Source organism: Podarcis bocagei (assembly GCF_964188305.1).
Source record: "Podarcis bocagei genome assembly, chromosome: 1".
In the NCBI taxonomy this organism is placed as follows: Eukaryota; Metazoa; Chordata; class Lepidosauria; order Squamata; family Lacertidae; genus Podarcis; species Podarcis bocagei.
In genome coordinates, this window is record NC_138125.1 from 130,273,196 (window position 1) to 130,292,482 (window position 19,287).

General features: G+C 42.9%; 2 protein-coding genes across 2 annotated transcripts in view; both read right to left on the minus strand.

Annotated features, from left to right (window-relative positions):
- The window catches only part of COQ10B (coenzyme Q10B), a 17,846-nt gene extending 10,803 nt beyond the window's left edge, over positions 1-7,043 (minus strand). Inside the window, exons 1-2 of the mRNA XM_081183620.1 lie at positions 6,883-7,043; positions 1,385-1,534 (exon numbers count right to left, since the gene is read on the minus strand). Of these exons, the coding sequence (XP_081039746.1) occupies positions 1,385-1,534; positions 6,883-6,959 (227 nt within the window). The 5' untranslated portion in view covers positions 6,960-7,043. The remainder of the gene's footprint in view (positions 1-1,384; positions 1,535-6,882) is intronic.
- Positions 7,044-11,296: 4,253 nt separating this feature from the next.
- On the minus strand, positions 11,297-17,897 carry LOC308584648 (uncharacterized protein). Its single transcript, XM_081189516.1, has 2 exons — positions 17,865-17,897; positions 11,297-15,272 (listed from the first exon to the last, which is right to left on the minus strand). Exon 2 carries the CDS (start codon positions 15,219-15,221, stop codon positions 13,158-13,160), a length of 2,064 nt encoding a protein of 687 aa, XP_081045642.1. The 5' UTR covers positions 15,222-15,272; positions 17,865-17,897; the 3' UTR covers positions 11,297-13,157.
- Positions 17,898-19,287: the final 1,390 nt, after the last annotated feature.

Genomic DNA, 19,287 nt, shown 5'->3' on the forward strand with positions numbered 1-19,287 from the left:
GGCACTTTGATGTGCTTTCGAACTGCTAGGTTGGCAGGAGCAGGGACCGAGCAACGGGAGCTCACCCTGTCGCGGGGATTTGAACCACAGACCTTCTGATCGGCAAGCCCTAGGCTCTGTGGTTTAACCCACAGCGCCACCCGCGTCCCTATAGTTTTGGTATACACACTTAAAAAAACAAACAAACTACTCGAGTTTTCTTTATGATAAAGGCAAAATGCTAAGGCTTTCCCTACCCTACTTTGAGAAATTTCTGAGCATACAGTGGACCACAGTGTTAGGTGTTTTCAGTGTTAGGTGTTAAGTGTTTTCACTTTTCCATTCATTTCAATAGCAGTTAAATCAGGCTCAAACCTGTTTTACAGCACAATCCTATGAATGTACTCAGAAGAAGTGCCACTGTATTCAGTGAAGCTTAATTACTTCCATGTAAATGTCCATAAGAGTCTCCTTCACTCTATGGTGTTATTTGACTCAAGGGATTTATTTTTACACTTCAAGCCACATTGTAACAGCATAGCAATTTCTACCAAAATTAATATTGCCAGTACAGCTCTGCAAATTATTAACACAGAAATACACGCTTCAGCAACTTAACTACAGTAACCTACTTATGTATGGGAATCCTTTCACTGTAAACATGAGGACTGCTTAACTGTTTCTAAACAGTGTAACAGTTTTTATAACTTTAGGCAAAGAGCCTTTCTGTGGTTTGGATCCAAAGGATACTTTGCACACAGAGAAAACAACTTCAAGTTGGACAATTATCTTTTCTCTCTGCAGCCTTCCAAACCTGTATTCTGTGCTGTTCCCAAAAACCCCCATTCTGAAGAGCAGGTTTCCATGGATACAAGGAGATGATGAGCCAGAAAAAGCCCAGCACGGGCGCAAAACATAATAGCTTCATCCAATTTGTTAAATACCCTTGCCTTCCAAATTAGTAAAAAAAACGTTCACATGTGTACTGGTGTGACAATATGACACTATACGGTGCACCTAATTTAAGCACACCGTGTTCTTTCTAAACTGCACTGTACAATATATATGCTTCTAAATTAGACAACAACATGATCTCAGTGAAGGGATAATATAGTCTGCTTGCTAGTTGTGCCTTGCAATTGCCACATCCCCATATAAAAAAATTATGCAGCAAAGAGGGAGATGGGAGTCTCATGTTTGCCTCATAATTTGACTAGCTATGAAACGTAAATTCTTCAAAGACTGAGAATGAAGTAATTCACAAATAAATAAGACTTGAATCAATTTTAAGTAAACACATCTTGGGCAAAACCAATAGAAGTCAAGATATTGATCAAGATTTGGTCATGCAAATCAACACCATGCATTCATATACAATTGTAATTCTATTTATTTGTATACAAACCCTATAATTCTTCTTTCTGAATATTCTTTCCTTTTGTTCCCTAATGGTGAAGTAATGTTGAAGAAAGTTCTTCTTGAAAAAACACAGTGCGTTCCAGGTACTTGAAACAGAGGGGCCTTGCTCAACAAAATTTCCCAAGAAGTCAAATGCCTGCAATGATTTAAATTTTTTATTAGAATTAGCCCATGCTTAACAAAGTAATTTATCATTTATCTAAATAATAATGTGCAAGATCCAGCATCAAGCTAGAGGGCTGCCCCATCTCCTTTCCCTGAAGCCCTCCAATCTGCTCCAGAGGGTTCTCCAGAATTTCTGGAGCTGATTGGGAAGCTGAAGGCTTATGGGGAGAAGAGGAAGGGCAAGTCCCATTTGGCAAGTCGAAGGCTGTTGCACAAGCAGGACGTCGCAGTTGGATCTCGCTCATTAAATCAAAATGTAACACAAGGACAATCATAGCTTGCAAGCTGTTCAGGATTAGGCTAACTTTTTAGGACAACCTAAATATATCTCAGTCATGAGAAAGAACCTGGCAACAGTACAATACAAAGGCCATCTACCCCATCAGACTTGGCTCCAAGTCAGTCTGAGGCCACGTTACACTATGCTCATCTGTTTGAACTGCCCTATAGCATCTCTAATACTTTGTCCCTTTCTGCTATAAAAACAGTAAAATGAGCTTGAACCACACATCCTTGAAAACAGTAATTCTTGTTCTTGCACAGGCAGGGATTGTTCAAGCTAAAAGTAGTAATCACATGCTCCTCTGTACCAAAACGTTTTCTCACCCCTCTTAGCACACCAAGAAGAGCAATCTTGCATAGGAGTCTTCTAACATCTTCTGTGACAAACTTGCTGGTAATGGTCAGGGGAAATTTCTCCCTACCCCTGAGGGTCCCACATGCCACAGATCTGCACTGGTACAAATGTTGCTGGCTTTGAATGAAAGCATCTAGATTTTCAAAACTTAACCCTGGTGGCAAAAGCAATTCCACACTAATGTCAACACTGCTTGAACTATCAACATTTCTCCATAAATGAAGCCCCCCCCCCCGACATCTAAATTCTTACCCCCAAAGTAATAGTGCTGGCAATATATGTGAAAGACCCTGAAAGGCAGTCACTTAAATAATTTTCTTGCATAATTTTCTTACATTATTTAGTATTGCCATATACTCTCTGGAAGTCCAGAAGCAAGATACAGTAGTGATGACCATTTTGTATAGTGGTCCTTCAGTATCCAGAATTCATATTCCCTCTCTAAACACAGTGGTTCGTGTTAGCTATCATAGCTGATAACTGCTGTATCATAAATTTGTTTTAACTTAAAGTCATATGCACAAGCTTCTGAGAAAATCAGGAAAAGTAGGACGCCTTTTTCTGATCTCAAAATCCCTCAGTGTTGTGTCCAGAACAAAAACATTAGTGCAGATATTTTAATATATGCACTCAAGCATGCGCTAATAACTCTTTTTATGTTGGGATTTCAATTAAGACATCTTCTACTTAGCTTGATGGCAAAATAACCACTTCCTTTAGCAGGACCAATTATTTTAACTTGCAAACTAAACACTGAAGCTTTACTGTGTGCAGGATTTTTCTTTTTCATTTTGATCTAGCAAACTCTGCCCAGATCTTTGATATTTCACTTAACTGCTAACAATATTCTTTGGGAAACAACACTGGATGCAAAATTAATCAGAACATTAGGCTTCAGCACTGGTTTCAATGGAAACAGCTTTCCCCGCTTAGAGCAAGGAACTGCAAATAAAGAGACTGAGAGATCACTTTGAGCTCTCAGAGGTTTTACATTATGTCACTTATGATGTCAGGTGTGGGGTAAGTGGATGTGGTTGGAGGGAAACAGCCTTATGGGTCAAACTGGGACCCCTAACAGACAAAGCTTGGTCTGCAGACCAGAGGTCCCTCAATCCTACTATTTTATTATTTATTAAATTTCTATACCATCCTTCATTAGAGGATCAATGTTCACATATGTAAAGTTATGAGTTGAGATGTCAAAGTGTGTATGTTTGGGGGGCGGTAATTTAGCTTAGTGGCTGGGAATCCTCTATGTATCAAGGGAAAGCTGTGAAGCTTTTCACGGTACTGTATGTCCTCATCAAAACCTCAAATGTATAGCTTCAGCTATAAAACTAGATTAGAATTACAACATTAGAATTGAACAGGCACAAGGATGAGAAGTTAGAAATGAATTTGACCTTTCCCAGCTGATCTCCTTGATCAAAAAGGTAATCTATGAATCACAGAACTAAAATTATCAATGTTTAAAAGTGCTGTTTATTCTTCTTCTGCCTTGGGTCTCTGAACAAAGACAAGTATTGCATGCTCCAAAATGAATAGAAATGGGAGACAGGCACTGCAGGGGAACCTTAGAGACAATAGCTAGCGTACTGTTGTACCAATTTCAAAGGAATACTTTTTGTGGGCAACACTGATGTGGTGACGCTAGGTTTTCATAAACCAGCTATTCAAGACAAAGTGAAGACTAAAGTTCAAATGCAAAGGCTTTAATATCTCAAAAGAAATCAATTTAGAAAGCACCATGATACAGACTGTTGTAGTTATATAACATTTTTTGAAGGGCAACTAATTTTAACTTCTTAAATATGTATGTTAAGCAATGTCATAACTACAGGGGGGATAGCAGAGGGTTTTGCCCTGGGTGAAGCCTCCAGAGGATTCCCAACCTGTGTGTGTACACAAATGCACGTGTGGGGGGGTGCCAAACTGGGTCTTTAACCCAGGTGAAATAACGTTTAGTTTCGCCCCTGTGTTTACTGCAGCAACAGGCACATTCTTTCAAAGTATTTTCCATTTAATCAGCAAACCATAGAATAAAAACCTTGCGGTTAGAGAGATTGTCAGTATCAACCAAATGTTACTAGACTCCAAATCTCAACATGCCCAATCAGGAATGCTGGGAGTTGTAGTCCAACAACACCTGGGAACCCCAAGGTTGAACAACACCAAGTTAGAAGATACAACAATTATTTGACAGATATTAATTGACAGGGTGATTAATTGGGGGGTGGGTTCTGGCTAGTGATGCAGGGTGGGTAATTTTCTAGCGGGGGGGGGAATATTTCATCATTTTGTTAGCAACAATAAATGGATGCTAGTTACAAGTAATTATTAGGCAATTTTAGTAGCTGCAGGGTTTTTAACTTTCTTTACTAAGTACAACAAACATGCTAAATTAGATCACTCAAGGGCATCAGAAAATTTTCTGATGCATATAATTCAATGCAACTTTACCCTAATTTGCATAGGGTGTTACAGGTAGGTAGCCGTGTTGGTCTGCTGTAGTCAAAACAAAATAAAAATGTTCCTTCCAGTAGCACCTTAGAGACCAACTAAGTTTGTTATCGGTATGAGCTTTTGTGTGGTATCTGAAGAAGTGTGCATGCACAAGAAAGCTCATACCAATAACAAACTTAGTTGGTCTCTAAGGTGCTGCTGGAAGGAAATTTTTTATTTTGTTTTGCATAGGGTGCTTTGCATCAGAACATTTTCATAGGAAAAGTTAGTCTAATTTGCAGAATACAATTCTCAAAACAACAACCAAAAAACCAACCCATATCACTGGTTCTATTATAAAGACATCAAGAATCTATTTTCCAAGTTGAATATTCTGTATGTGGGGCGTGGAAACAGGGGCAGGGGCTCTGCTATCAGTAGTTACCTTTTACCTTTGCCAAAAAACCCAGGGATTTGGAACATCCAAAGGGTGGAAAGGGCCAAGGGCTGTACAATCATGCAGCACATGGCAGCTCATAGCAGTGCAAAGGCATTAGGTTCTTAGTGGAGTCTGGGAGTTGGAAAGGAATAAAGGCAGGCGAAAGTGAGTAGAAATGTGCTAAGACGATGAACAATCTCTGATGATCCAAGCTCAGACAACAGGTACCAAAGAGCAAAGGGTCTTTGAAGGAAAAGACTATCCTTTCACCTCTGAAAGGCAAAAGGCTCAGTTTACAGTGCATGCATTGTATTGTTTCTTTACACAACAATGTTTTTTGTTAGCGGCTTTGGATACTAATGGGGAAGTCGAAGAAAAACATTAATGATGGGAGGCTGCAATCCTGTATTTGCTTGCCCTGGAGTAAATCTTCTCAAGCTCAATGGGACTTACTTCCATAGGACTGCACTGTAAATAAAAGCCATAGGACAACATATCCTTTTCTTGCAGTCAGCAGCGTTTTGCAAACAAGAATGCCACAGAAACACTCCAGACGAGCGTAACAGGCAAAGCGTTTCCGAGAATTGTCTCCTAATGTTAATGAACTCCAGGCGGGTAGACAGGAGAGTCTCATAGTGAAAGTATTTCACTATTACATCCCCCCACCCCTTAATATGAGTAGTTACAACAACAATGCACATTTAATGCCATATAATATATAGATGTTTAACAGGTGTGGGGCTCTTTTAAGCGAAATATTTCCACTTTGCTCCCTTCATTTCGTAGAGCAAATTAAAGGTGACTTCCTACAACTCATCTTGCTACTCTGGGCTTTTTGTTTCATTTTGTTTTGTTGCGACCAGCTTTGTCCTGTGCTTTGTCTTCCATGGCAGAGGACCAAGTTAGACAGCATCTTAAAAAGCAGAGACATCACCTTGCCAACAAAGGTCCGTATAGTTAAAGCTATGGTTTTCCCAGTAGTGATGTATGGAAGTGAGAGCTGGACCATAAAGAAGGCTGATCGCCGAAGAATGGATGCTTTTGAATTATGGTGCTGGAGGAGACTCTTGAGAGTCCCATGGACTGCAAGAAAATCAAACCTATCCATTCTTAAGGAAATCAGCCCTGAGTGCTCACTGGAAGGACAGATCCTGAAGCTGAGGCTCCAATACTTTGGCCACCTCATGAGAAGAGAAGACTCCCTGGAAAAGACCCTGATGTTGGGAAAGATGGAGGGCACAAGGAGAAGGGGACGACAGAGGACGAGATGGTTGGATAGTGTTCTCAAAGCTACCAGCATGAGTTTGACCAAACTGCGGGAGGCAGTGGAAGACAGGAGTGCCTGGCGTGCTCTGGTCCATGGCGTCACGAAGAGTCGGACACGACTAAACGACTAAACAACAACAAACAGGAGGAGGGGGGGGGACGGGACGAACCCAATTCTCCAGGTACCCAAGCCTTGGCCCCTTTCCACTCCTCCCCACAGCACAGAGCGTGAAAGCAAGCGCGAACGCCACCTGTTGAACTTCTGCCTGTCACGCTGAGGGAAGAAGAGGCGGAGAAAGGGGAAACCAGAGCAAGCCTAACAAGGGCAGGGAGCCACCCTCAGAGCCGGGGGTGGGGTGAGGTGACCTCCCTCGCCTGTCTGAAAAAGCTCCCCGGAGAGGCCGGGCTGCGAAGGGAGAAGCTCCCCGCACCCCTCGCCTCCCCACAGCCGGCCTTTTCTGGGTCTGAGGGAACTATTTCTCCCCCCACCTCAGAGAGCGGTGGGCGGAGCTTCTCACGACCCCGCCTTTCATACCTGAGAGCGGCTCTCCGCGGAGTCAAGGCCAGCCGCGCGGCGAGCGCCTTCCCAACGGCCCGGCCGCTCCGCGCCATAGTCGACCCTCCGCCGCCGCCGCCGTTTAGGTCTCCCTCACGGCCCCCATCCCAACCCTTCCTCCACTCCGGAGACACCCGCCCTCCCGGCGGCTTGTCAACTCCTGGGCCCCGCCTCTTGCCCCGCCCCTCTCCTAGGCCGGCCCAATCGGCCCCGAGCGGCCCCCAGCTCTCAGCCAGTCAGCGGAGCGCTCGCCACGCGCTGCCCTCCCCCCTCTCTTGACGCGCCCCTTCTCCTTCGCGGACGCCTCACCCCGCCCACCCTCTTCCTCCCACCCCCGCCTCCCCAAAGGCACGTGATTTGCCGAGCTCGCGCAAGGCCGTCGACAGGCTCGCGGGGCCGCGCGCGGTCACAAGGCCTTTGCAGCCGGGCGGGCGCTTGGGTTACATAAGGGCCTTTTAAGCCCGTGGAAAGTTAAAATTAGCAGGCGATTGGTTGGCGGGGGTGCCTGTCACTTCGCTCTGTTACTCCGCGGCGCCGCGCGAAGCCGCCAGTCATAGTTGGGTGTGGGAAGACGTCGGAGCTGTTTTCCCTCCCTCTGCCAAAAATGTTCTCTCTCTTTCTTATATATTATATAAAATATAATAACACACACACGCACGCATAGATATATATGTTATAAAATATATATTATATACGGTATATTTAACGGCCCCCTGTATGTTTACAGGCGTGGAGAGATAAAATATACATGTACACATAAGAGACACACACACACAAACAAACAAACGTGAAATGGAGATATTATCGATCTCCCCCCTCCCTTAAATAAACAGACAAAAGTTCATATTCAAGTTGTATGGCTTGTCCTTGCTCTCAGCTTTCCCAACACACAACCATCTGAAGTTGTTTCAGATTCAGGCGCTGCTCATGGCATCTCTTGGCCCCCAATCAATAAAACTAGTAAACCCTCCCAACTTCCGAGTGTCCCTATTTTCCAGAGACAGTCCTGGAATTACAGAAGCAGCCCCGGTTTCTAATTTGTTCCGCTTTTTCCTTAGGACGTCCCTATTTTGATCAGAGAAATGTTGGAGTGTATGGAGTTATGCGATCCCCTGCCCCAGCCAAGGAGATAAGTCACTATACAGCCTTTAGAAGTGGTACCTGGGGTTAAGAACTTAATTCGTTCTGGAGGTCCGTTCTTAACCTGAAACTGTTCTTAACCTGAAGCACCACTTAAGGTAATGGGGCCTCCCACTGCCGCCACATTTCTGTTCTCATCCTGAAGCAAAGTTCTTAACCCAAGGTACTATTTCTGGGTTAGCGGAGTCTGTAACCTGAAGCGTCTGTAACCTGAGGTACCACTGTATAGGGAAACTTTTTTAAAAAAAATGTTTAAATGTTTTATTATGTTTTCGTGTATGTTATAATGGAACAGGACATCTCTATTTACATCAGAGAGAAAAGCTGGGAGGGTATGGACTAGACCAGGCACCCCCAAACTCAGCCCTCCAGATGTTTTGGGACTACAACTCCCATCATCCCTAGCTAACAGGACCAGTGGTCAGGGATAATGGGAACTGTAGTCCCGAAACATCTGGAGGGCCGAGTTTGGGGATGCCTGGACTAGACATTTGCCTGGGTGGGGTATGTGTGTGTTGAACCCAGGCCTTGGTTCCTACCTGTGTGGTTCCTTGCATGTGTTTGCCAGGGGCAGCCACATTTTGCCTTTTCAGAGGAGTAAAGCAAGCCGTTTCGTGGAATCACAGAATCCAAAGAGGTGGAAGGGACCCTGAGGGTCATCTAGTCCAACCCCCAGTCATGTGTGTCCCCTCCCAGTTCCATCACAGCCAGGGGACCCAAACAGCTGCATCCCTCCTGCCCAGGGAAATGGCTCCTGACCCCTGCCCAGCACCATCCCCCATCCCCAGATGCCCTCTGCTTGCAGAGCCCAGGGACCCGAGTTCTGATCCTGCGCCACGGTGGCTGGCTGGCCTACAACTACAACTGTCAGTAAGTAAAGCTGCTCCTACTGAAAATGTGGAAAATGCAAAAACAAACAAATAAATAAAATTATTTGTACACTGTACTGCCCTTCATCTGAAGATCGCTGGGTGATTTGCACATACAGTAAACCCGCAATGTACGGTAAGTGAAAGTTATGTTCTAGGGATCACATCTAAAGCCAAAAGCACATATATGGTTCAAAGTCTCCCCCCCCCATGCCTGTTCCTTTTCTGCCCCCTTATTTATTTTTTCAAAAGTTTGCCAAGCACGTAAAGCTCCGTGTGCAGAAGCTAAATGCACATACGTTGTGGGCTTATCAAATGTTCTGCACAAGACAAGAAGAATGGCAGTGCAAGAATGGGGAATAGAAGAAACAGCTTCTTACACTTACAATTTCCTCTTAACTCCTATCTTTCTCTAAAACTGGTAACTTAAAAGCCCAGGCTCACAAAAGAAGCAAGGTCTTACTTAACAATATGTTAGTGAAATAAGAATAAAAAATGGGGTCCTTTCAAGGGGTTCAGCTTCTTAAGGAAGACTGGACCTTCGGAGAGAGCGTACCTTTTAAGGCTCAAACCGGTCAAGAAATGAACAGAGACCAGACCAGGATATACAAAAGCAAAGTGGCTATAAGCCTGATCTTTATTAAAGCTGTTCTTTATTAAAACAGAGTGCTCCCCCCACACGCAAGAGAGGACCCAGGACAAAGGTGTGCAAGCCCTTATATAGACTTTGAAATTGCCCACCCTGTAACTCAAGACCACCCCCCAGATACATCATACCTACATCACAGAAGAGGCGGTCTACAGCAGAAAACCTGTCTGTCAGGTTACCTGAGAATGATAACTGATTACATTATTTTGGCAGTCTGGAGATTCCTTTGTAATGGTAAATACTCAGTTCCTGAGTCCAGGTCACAAGCTCGCCCTATTCATATCTTAAATGTGCCCTTAAGACAGGATTTGTGAAAGAGACAATGGGGAGATTTCCCATTTCCTTTGACCTTGCAGAGAAATATTTGAGGTTCTTCTGGGGAGAGAGAAAATGGTTTCGGGACTTTTCTGTGGGTTTCAGACATGTGGTTTACATATTTGCATGTGTTTGCTTGGTACATTTGTGAACATCTATTATATATATAAGACCTTAAAAGTCTTGTAACAAGACCTATTATATCATTTAAGTCTAATTTAGTCCTAGGCCTGATTGGTTCTTTCAAGTGGTTACATATCTTTAATATTAGAATATTTATTCAAATAGTCTTTAAATTTCTTCCAATCTTCTTGGTAGTCCTCTTCTTTCTGGACTTAAATGTATAAATAAATAAATGTACAATAAGAAAGGTAAAGAAATTGGAATATGACTGTAATATTGTTTTATGAAATAATGATGTTGGAAACTGCTACATTCAAATTAAGAGGAAATTTAGATGGAGGAGATTAGAGGAAGTCAACTAAAATGTTTATGAAAATGGATTTTAATTCATTAATTGAGTTTCTTTTTTCTCTCTTTAGGTATGTTAAGTTTGTTGTTCTTTTTTCTTCTTTTTCACTTCTTTATTGTGTTGTTGTTGTGTTGTTGCATATTCTCTTATTTGTTATGTCTATTGAAAATTAATAAATATTATTGTGAAAAAGACCTATTATATCAAAGGCAGTAGGAATAATTACTCAACCCTGCCTGTTTCATGCGCAGAGGATTCTAAATGAATTGCCGGAGGAAAAAAGTGAGTGTTATGGTGCAAAAAATACGGTATCTGCTATAAGATCACACTCTTCATCCCCCAAGCAAAGTCTGATTCAGTCACATTTCTTGCCTCAACATACTTTACTGAAGGGAAACAAAATCAGGATGGGGCTATACTATAGAACTAATAGAATAATTAACAGCACACTGTAATAATGAAACTCACTGAGATGGGTGTAAGCCAACTTAAAAGTCTGTGTCAATAGCCTTAGGCAGAATTAAGCCATTATGGTGAAAACTTCAGCCTGCTGTTTCTACGTTTCAAGGAGAAATCCTGATTCCAGATGACCTTCAGGTAATTCAGGACTGGCAAATCTCCCACCCTAAGCAAAGGAAAGAGCATTTACCATTTTTAAAGGAAGAGTTCTGCAACATCCGTTTCAAAAAGTTTCCGCCAGGCAGAGGCTAATCTTCCAGATATCTGTTCTATGTTTAGAAATGAGAGTGGCTAATTTAGGCACTGCATTAATTAGATTCTTATTTCACAAGCTGGAGCACTTATGAAAGTGTGGGATGCAGTCCTGTATGATTCCCCCCCCCCTTGGGGAATATATTATCATTAACAGGCATTAGAACCAAATTCTGCAAATTTCTGGAATTAGTTTATTTAGCTGTCCCCCCTTCCCTGGCAAACATCTGAAGAGACTACATTCAAAACAATGTAAACGTTTATTATAAAAATAATTATTTATATAAACAACAAACATTTGTTCAAATATCTAGAATACAGTGAAGATCCTTTTGGGTGGTAAGTCAACTAACTCATACCCATAATGTACCTACTGAAATAAAGTCTTATTGATTTAAATGGGCCTGCTCTGAATTTTAAAAGCATTGAACGTCGCTTTTTATTTTTAGACTGCTTTCACAACTGTATATTGCTATATATATATATATTCTTAGATGAGTCAATTAAAAATGTCAGTTCCTAAAACTGTAATGTTAATGGACACAGATGTCTTTTCCCACTCTATGTATTAATCATTATCCTTTTAGTGTAAAGTAGAGCTGCAGTTTTCATGAGGAATTTTTTTTTAAATGTCAGCAAAGGAGGTTTATATCTGTTATCGTCTGTCTTAATACACCACACTCCCAAAGAATGAAATACATGCTAATAATAATGCAAATATAACCAAAAGCTATATATCTTTTTCAAAAGCCTCTTGCAAATTTGAATTCTAAACCTAATAATTTATCTTGTCATACAGATACATTTTGTTTTGCTATTTATATCCAGATTTTAGAAAAGTTCATTCAAAAGCTCTCCAGAAAACTTAGGTCTCGGTAAGTAAGCTTTAGTTTGCATTTAAAGCTAGCAGTCTAACAATTATGTTCAACATAAGAAGCTTGTAATCAGTATGTTTACGTATTTTTAAAACAGTCAAGCTACAAGTTGACTCCATTTTCTTCTCTAGCCCTCTAATCATGTATGCATTCACTGCTCAGTTCCTGCCATTTGTCAAATATTCATGCAATAGCCAGCTCATTTCGGTATGGGTTTTAATTTGTGTGTTACCAGAAGATACTGTTGTCTAGAAATAGACACCTGAAGATTTGATGTTTGCACTAAACTGAAGTTGATGCCCGCTTCCAATCCTGCTCATTCCTAATATTTACTGTAGGTTACTGTATTCTGAAAGAACAGTATTATTCCGAAAGCAAATTTAAAACTCTACTAAACTCACACTGAGCTACTATTAAATCCTTGCTAGATACAACTTTGGAGTCACTTATCAATATTTTTATTAAAATATCCTACTGACTTCAGAGGAGTAAATTAATCAAACTTAAGCAAACTAAGTTTAATATACTAATTTCAGGGTTTGTTTCTCATCAGTTAATTGGTTTTCCTATTTTAGTTCTCAACAGTAGATGATGCAAACATGTTGGCTAGGATGTAAAGAAATGTAAACCTAGTTCTGTGTTCTCAGACACCCAACAAAACCAAACTGCTTTTGAAACTGGAAGGTGTTTCAAAAGAGGTGTATGTGATATAGTGTGACAGTCAGCTGATTAAAGGGAAAGGAAGAGTAGATTTCACTGAGCTGACTCAAGCCTTCTACATGAATCTCAGCAGCTCTATAAATTCCAGTCCCTGCTTCAGCATTTTTACATGCAAGACTGCACAAAAAATATTGTCGCCAGGTAGTATAGTCTGATTTTAAGCTATTTTTAAGAATGCAGAACCATTTTTAAATGACAGAATAGAGTAACATGAAATAACAGATTTTAAGAACTTGAGATCTCTCGCAGTCACACTAGCTGCGAGCACCTGAAAGCCTGCAGCAGAAGCAAAATACAAGGCATATTCAAAACTACATATTTAATCAATAGTATCTTACTTCTGCAGTAAAAGGCAGCATGTTTCAGATAAAACACAGAATTTAAAAACCAGTGGAAATGACACTAAAAACAGTGAATTCACTAGTAAGAGAATGTCAGAAAGGCAAATAGTCACTCAATGCTCTTCTAAGAATGCAATTTTAAAAATCTTGGCTTTTTCTTCTTCAAAAAATATCATCGTAGCCTTCTATAGCATCCTTGCTATTAGCAACAGCATAAAATTCGCTACTGAACAAAGATACCATCTCTTTGGATGGCTGAAACTGGTTGCAGCAAATCTTATTTCTGTGCATGTAAGCTCTGATCCTTAGAATATTTTCTAGCAGGCTGTCCTGCGGCCTGTTCTTCAGCTTGTGCTTTATCAGATTCATTTGTGAAACTGTACACTCCACGGCTGCACTGCTGAAGGGCAGGGTGAGAAGTGCAAGGGCAAATAACCCTAGCTCGACAAAATCTTTATCTCCCACCTCATCTGTATGTTTTACAACCTCTACCCAGAATTGTTCTATCTGGCTATCTTCTGTGTTTGTCCAAGAAACTGTATCCAGATTCCTCCACTGTTGCTCCAATTGCAAGCGATCCCCTCTGTATAATGACAAAAACGACAAAGCTGAAAATGAAGGTCTTAGGGGACTCAGAACAACTGAAGGGTTTAGAGCGGTGAGCGATTCAAGATGATCCACATTTGGGGGCAGGCGAAGCTTTATTTGGTTTGCAAGCTCAAAAACACAATCCCGACACGTTGTTTGAATGGCACCTCTAATTTGGCAAGAGATTTTGGCTTCTGATAATTCCGAGAGGAACACTTGCCCAAGATTAACTTCGGAGAGGGCCAGGTAGTTTTGCTTGCTTCTAATGTCATAGTTCATTATGGATGACCATGTTGGAAAGGCAGAAGGCTTCACGACTCTCTGTAACAGAGTCTTGTAGAACATCACTAACTCAGTAATCAGTTTAACTGGATTAGCAGTTTCCAAAAGAAATAACTTACTGAGCCTGTTTGCTTCCTGGACAAGAGGCTGCAGAAAAACCAGGTAAAGTCTGTTAAGAGGCTCAGAGTACATTTGATAGAGCAGCTCAGCACTGTAGTCCTTTTCAGTGTCTTTTACAGACTGAAAATGCAACTTCAGAGTATCATACAGGCTAAGTATTCTATTAATGCAAGGGCTAATAGACAGCCATCGCGTGTCGGCAACTTGCAGCACCTTCAGGGCAACCTCTCCAACGTTGATTGCAGCGTACAGTTCAGCGTACCGTTTCTGGTGAAACGTGTTTTGAGAAAACCACAAGTAGGTCTGCGCAACCATATATTCTAGGTTCGGGGGAAGCACATCGATCGCTCTCGATAAGCACAGATAAATGGAGTGGCATGTGCACTTAATAAAAACACCGCAAGGATTGAGTTCACAAAACTTTTTGAGCAGCGAATTTTTATGACCACATATACTTGCACTGAGCCCATCGGCACCGATTCCAACACACTTCTTTATGTTGAGCTTATTTTCGTTTAGGAATGATAAGAGAGCCTCTGTGATTAGATCAGTGTCATTGAAAGTAATTAACCCTACAAAGGAAGATACAATGCATTTCAGCTTGTTGCTGAAGTATCGCACCATCAAGCAAAGTTGCTTCTGCGAAGATGCGTCAGAACTTTCGTCAATGATCAAGGAGTAGTGTCCGTTGCCGATATCCCGAAGCAGCTCTTTGTGGACTGTAGGACCTATGATATCTCTTATAATTGTAGAGCACTTTGTCCTATGAAGGCTTATGTCTTTCTCAGCCATTCCACCAATAATACATCCCAGGTGATCAACAGTAAAAATGCTCATATGGCAAGCTATGTGTGTGGCTAATTTCAGAGCACACACATTTATGGAATCATTCATTTCCAGATGCTTGAATTCATCAAATGTGTCTGGTTTGGCTCCAAATGACATTTCTTTTTCAAGTTGCAATGAATGACGCTTTTCAAACTCAGAGGAGTGTTTATCCACATGCATTGAATGCTGTGAGAACAACGCAACGTGTTTCTTATGCTTCTTAGTTTTACTGTGCGACACAAGATCGCTGTGGTGAGCTCTGATTTCACACATGCAGTATCTGCATGCTGCTTTTGACTCATCTCCTGGTACCCTCCGAACCCAGTCTTTTAATCCAGCTTCTCTTTCCCAGTCTCTGCAATACCTTTTACCGTACTTTTCCCACTTTCCAATCTGCTTGCGAGCCATCACGGTAATGTGCACACCAGCACTCTTTGAAAACAAAGCACTGTTTTCTCTCTGAAAACAAACCAGAAAACATTTTTTTAAATGAAGTTTTAAAGCAAGTTTATTTTTAAAAAATTGCCCTTGTGAAAAAAACACACCACACAGTAAAGATTGGCTTATGCTATAACATTCCCACTAACAAAGGCGGTAGATTTGTTCTCCTAAAGCAGTCAAGTAATGACTGCCAAGTTCTGATTTCTGAAGGAGCGTCTCCACCTCCATCGTTCTACCCGGACACTGAGGTCCAGCGCTGAGGGCCTTCTGGCGGTTCCCTCGCTGCAAGAAGCCAAAGTTACAGGGAACCAAGCAGAGGGCCTTCTCGGTAGTGGCACCCACCCTGTGGAACGCCCCCCCCCCAGATGTCAAAGAGAAAAATAACTGTCAAACTTTTAGAATACATCTGAAGGCAGCCCTATTTAGGGAAGCTTTTAATGTTTAATAGGTTATTGTATTTTAGTGTTTTGTTGGAAGCTGCCCAGAGTGGCTGGGGAAACCCAGCCAGATGGGTGGAGGTATAAATAAATAAATTATTATTATTATTATTATTATTATTATTATTATTATTATTATTATGTGCCATCCCCACTCTCTGCCAAGTGGTACCAAGATCCCAGGGGTATTCCAGGCGCTCACCCAGGGTCTGTGCTCAGTTGGAGAATTGAAGATGAGGTGGAGACAGTTGTAGCTTTAAGAAATATGATTTAGGCACATATTTACACCTGAATTTGGATGGAGGGAGTCTAGATCTTACAGTACGGTAATCTCCAGCAGGACTTGTTGCCCACAGCAGTGCAGCACTGGATTCCCAGCCAGCCTTCAGCCAGCCTGCCCAAGATGGAGCTCAGTCTCCCCCACTTCTCCTTCCCAGCACACCTTGCTAAAAACACTTTTCCTGTCACCTCTCTCACCACCCCATCACCTTGGCAACCTCTGTCTGCTCAGGCCCAAGATTCCTCTTAGATGGGCCGTCAACACCTTTGGCCATGTGCCTCTATCCCAGGTGAGGCCCTGGCTTGGAAAGGAAGTTTAGCCTGTATTCTCCCACTGGTCTGAATTCTTCCCTTCAATAACCTCCAGATATTAACTAGATCCTGACATTCATTAATTTATTGGGTTTAGGGGGGTCTTCCTCTCCCCCCCCACAAATCTGTAACAATATTTATCCATGTAGTATCTCAACTGCAAAGTTCGTGAAAGCTAATCACCATCGATTAAACATAGGAAGGAAACAATGTGTTGCTGCAAATGAGCTGATCAAACTTTGTTCTAGCAGCAGGCAGCTGGGCGAGACCTGAAGAGCATTCAAATCCCACTTAGCCATGGACCACGAAATGGCCTTCGTCAAATCATTGGTCTTATTCCTCCATATAAGGGGTGCCAACTTGAATAAAATATTGGGGAAGGGGGGCAGGTAAGCCCCATCCCACATAACTGATCACGACACGGCACCCCCCATTTGAATGGCAATGCTTATCAGCTTGGGGGGCCTGGCCCCCTCAATTATTTTATGGGGGGTGAAGAGACCTCAGCCCCTAGGTGTTTGGCTCCTGTAAGCCAGAGATTGAACCAGAGACCCTCTGCATCTAAGCTAGATGTTATATCATAGAGCCACTGCACAAACAGAAAGAAGAATCTAGAGCAGGCATCCCCAAACTCAGCCCTCCAGCTGTTTTGGGACTACAATTCCCATCAGCCCTGACCACTGGTCCTGTTAGCTAGGGATGATGGGAGTTGTAGTCCCAAAACAGCTGGGGGGGACAAGTTTGGGGATACCTGATCTAGAGCCTCACTCCCAATGTGCATTCGTGGTGGTGCTTCACAAGATACATAAATAAGTACAAATATGATTAAATGGGACCTGCAACAAAATGTTGCAGTGGAACCTCCCTACCAGAGGTAGGAAAATTTCAAGCAATGATTCCCTCCCTGCCAGCGGTTCCACTCCTCCTGACCTGCACCAGACTGTTTTTTCTTTTATGGCTGCCAGTCTACAAACCATGTAGACTTTAATGACATTTTTTTTGCTTTTAATTAGCTAAAAAAAAACTTTTCCAAACCTCAGGATCCCCTGAAGCGTTGCTGTTACAAAAAAAAGAAAAAGAGGTTGACTGCTGTGTTCAGTGACAATTACTTTTACCTGAAGAACTCGAGCTCTGGCCAGGTTTGTAGTAGTGGCTTAGAGGCAGTCTTTTCTAGTATTGCTCCTCTTATAGTTTTTTTTTAAAAAAAACAACAACAACCAATAAGCACCTGGCATTTCCCTGATCAAGTGAATTTCTCCCTTGGATACCTTTTCATGGCACTATGGAAACAATCCGGACGGGGAGAGAGAGAATGGTTCCTTTTTCTCTCCAAAGCCTTGATATATAAAAATATATATCTAGAAATCACCCCACTCTACCAGCGCGCTTGATATCCGTCCTGGCCACGAAGGAAGGCAAGCACAGAAACCAAGTGATCTTACAAATTGGGGATCCAAACACATCTCTTTGTAAGCACCTAGGCGACAGTCACCTTTCCACACTCAGGGGATGTTGATGCCACGAGGCAAAAGTTATCAGGACTCTATACCAGGTTACGCGCATGCATGCAAACATTACGAACCCATTCTGCAGCTGCCCGTTTGCAACCCGTGCCAAATCCTCGGAATCGGTTGGTGTTTCTGCAAAGCCCCTTTCGTTCTCTGTCCCCCACCCCTACCCACGGAGCCTCTACGCTCCCCACTTTTAGGACCCCCAGACTCCCTTACATCTTAATCCGGCAGGAGAGATCAGAAGCCCTTTTGCAATGCGATTCCTTCCCAGTCGGTTGCAAGCACAGGCGCTTAGCCTCGAGTAGCGTGGAGAGGAACCCTCTCCATCCCGGAGACAGCAGCTTTCTGCCTCCACCCGTCCATTTCCTCTGCTAGCAACAATCCCGCTTTGGCTAAGGCCCAGCCAATGGAGCCGCTCTCCCGCCTAGCCCAGCCCACGCTCATCCCTCCGCCAATCGATTTGCAGCTACTGCTGCGCGCAAAGGAGAGGGAGGCGCAACGGGAAGCGCCATGCCGCCATGCGCGCTTTTTGGAGAGCGCATGGCAGGCAGTTGTGGAAGCGACTGGTAGGTTTCTCCTCGCGGCTGTAGCTGTGAATCCGGTGGAGACTGACCTGCTGTAGTCCACTGGGCGCATCACCTCCTGGCAAATAGAAGGGGAAGAAATGGAGGCAGTGAGAGATTTTACTTTCTTGGGCTCCATGATCACTGCAGATGGTGACAGCAGCCACGAAATTAAAAGACGCCTGCTTCTTGGGAGAAAAGCAATGACAAGCCTAGACAGCATCTTAAAAGCAGAGACATCACCTTGCCAACAAAGGTCCATATAGTTAAAGCTATGGTTTTCCCAGTAGTGATGTTTGGAAGTGAGAGCTGGACCATAAAGAAGGCTGATCGCAGAAGAATTGATGCTTTTGAATTATGGTGCTGGAGGAGACTCTTGAGAGTCCCATGGACTGCAAGGAGATCAAACCTATCCATTCTGAAGGAAATCAGCCCTGAGTGCTCACTGGAAGGACAGATCCTGAAGCTGAGGCTCCAATACTTTGGCCACCTCGTGAGAAGAGAAGACTCCCTGGAAAAGACCCTGATGTTGGGAAGATGGAGGGCACAAGGAGAAGGGGATGGCAGAGGACGAGATGGTTGGACAGTGTTCTCAAAGCTACCAGCAAGAGTTTGACTAAACTGCGGGAGGCAGTGGAAGACAGGAGTGCCTGGCGTGCTCTGGTCCATGGAGTGATGAAGAGTCAGACACGACTAAACAACAACAAACAACAAAGTCCATGTGGGTGGGTGCAGGGAAGAAGAAACAAGCTGGTTAGAGCAGGGCGATGGCAACACCAAGGTTGCTGGTTTGATCCCCGTTGGGAACAGCTGCATATTCCTGCATTGCACAGCAGACACTCTGGCACTGCGCAGCCGGACCTCCTCAGCACTCTGCTCAGCCTCAGGAACCCATCAGCACAGCAAAGAAAACATTCTTCTTCTTTTGCAT

What these genes read in the sequence shown, in the direction of transcription:
- LOC308584648 (XM_081189516.1), bottom strand. Translation starts at nt 15,221, where the DNA reads ATGGCTCGCAAGCAGATTGGAAAGTGGGAAAAGTACGGTAAAAGGTAT.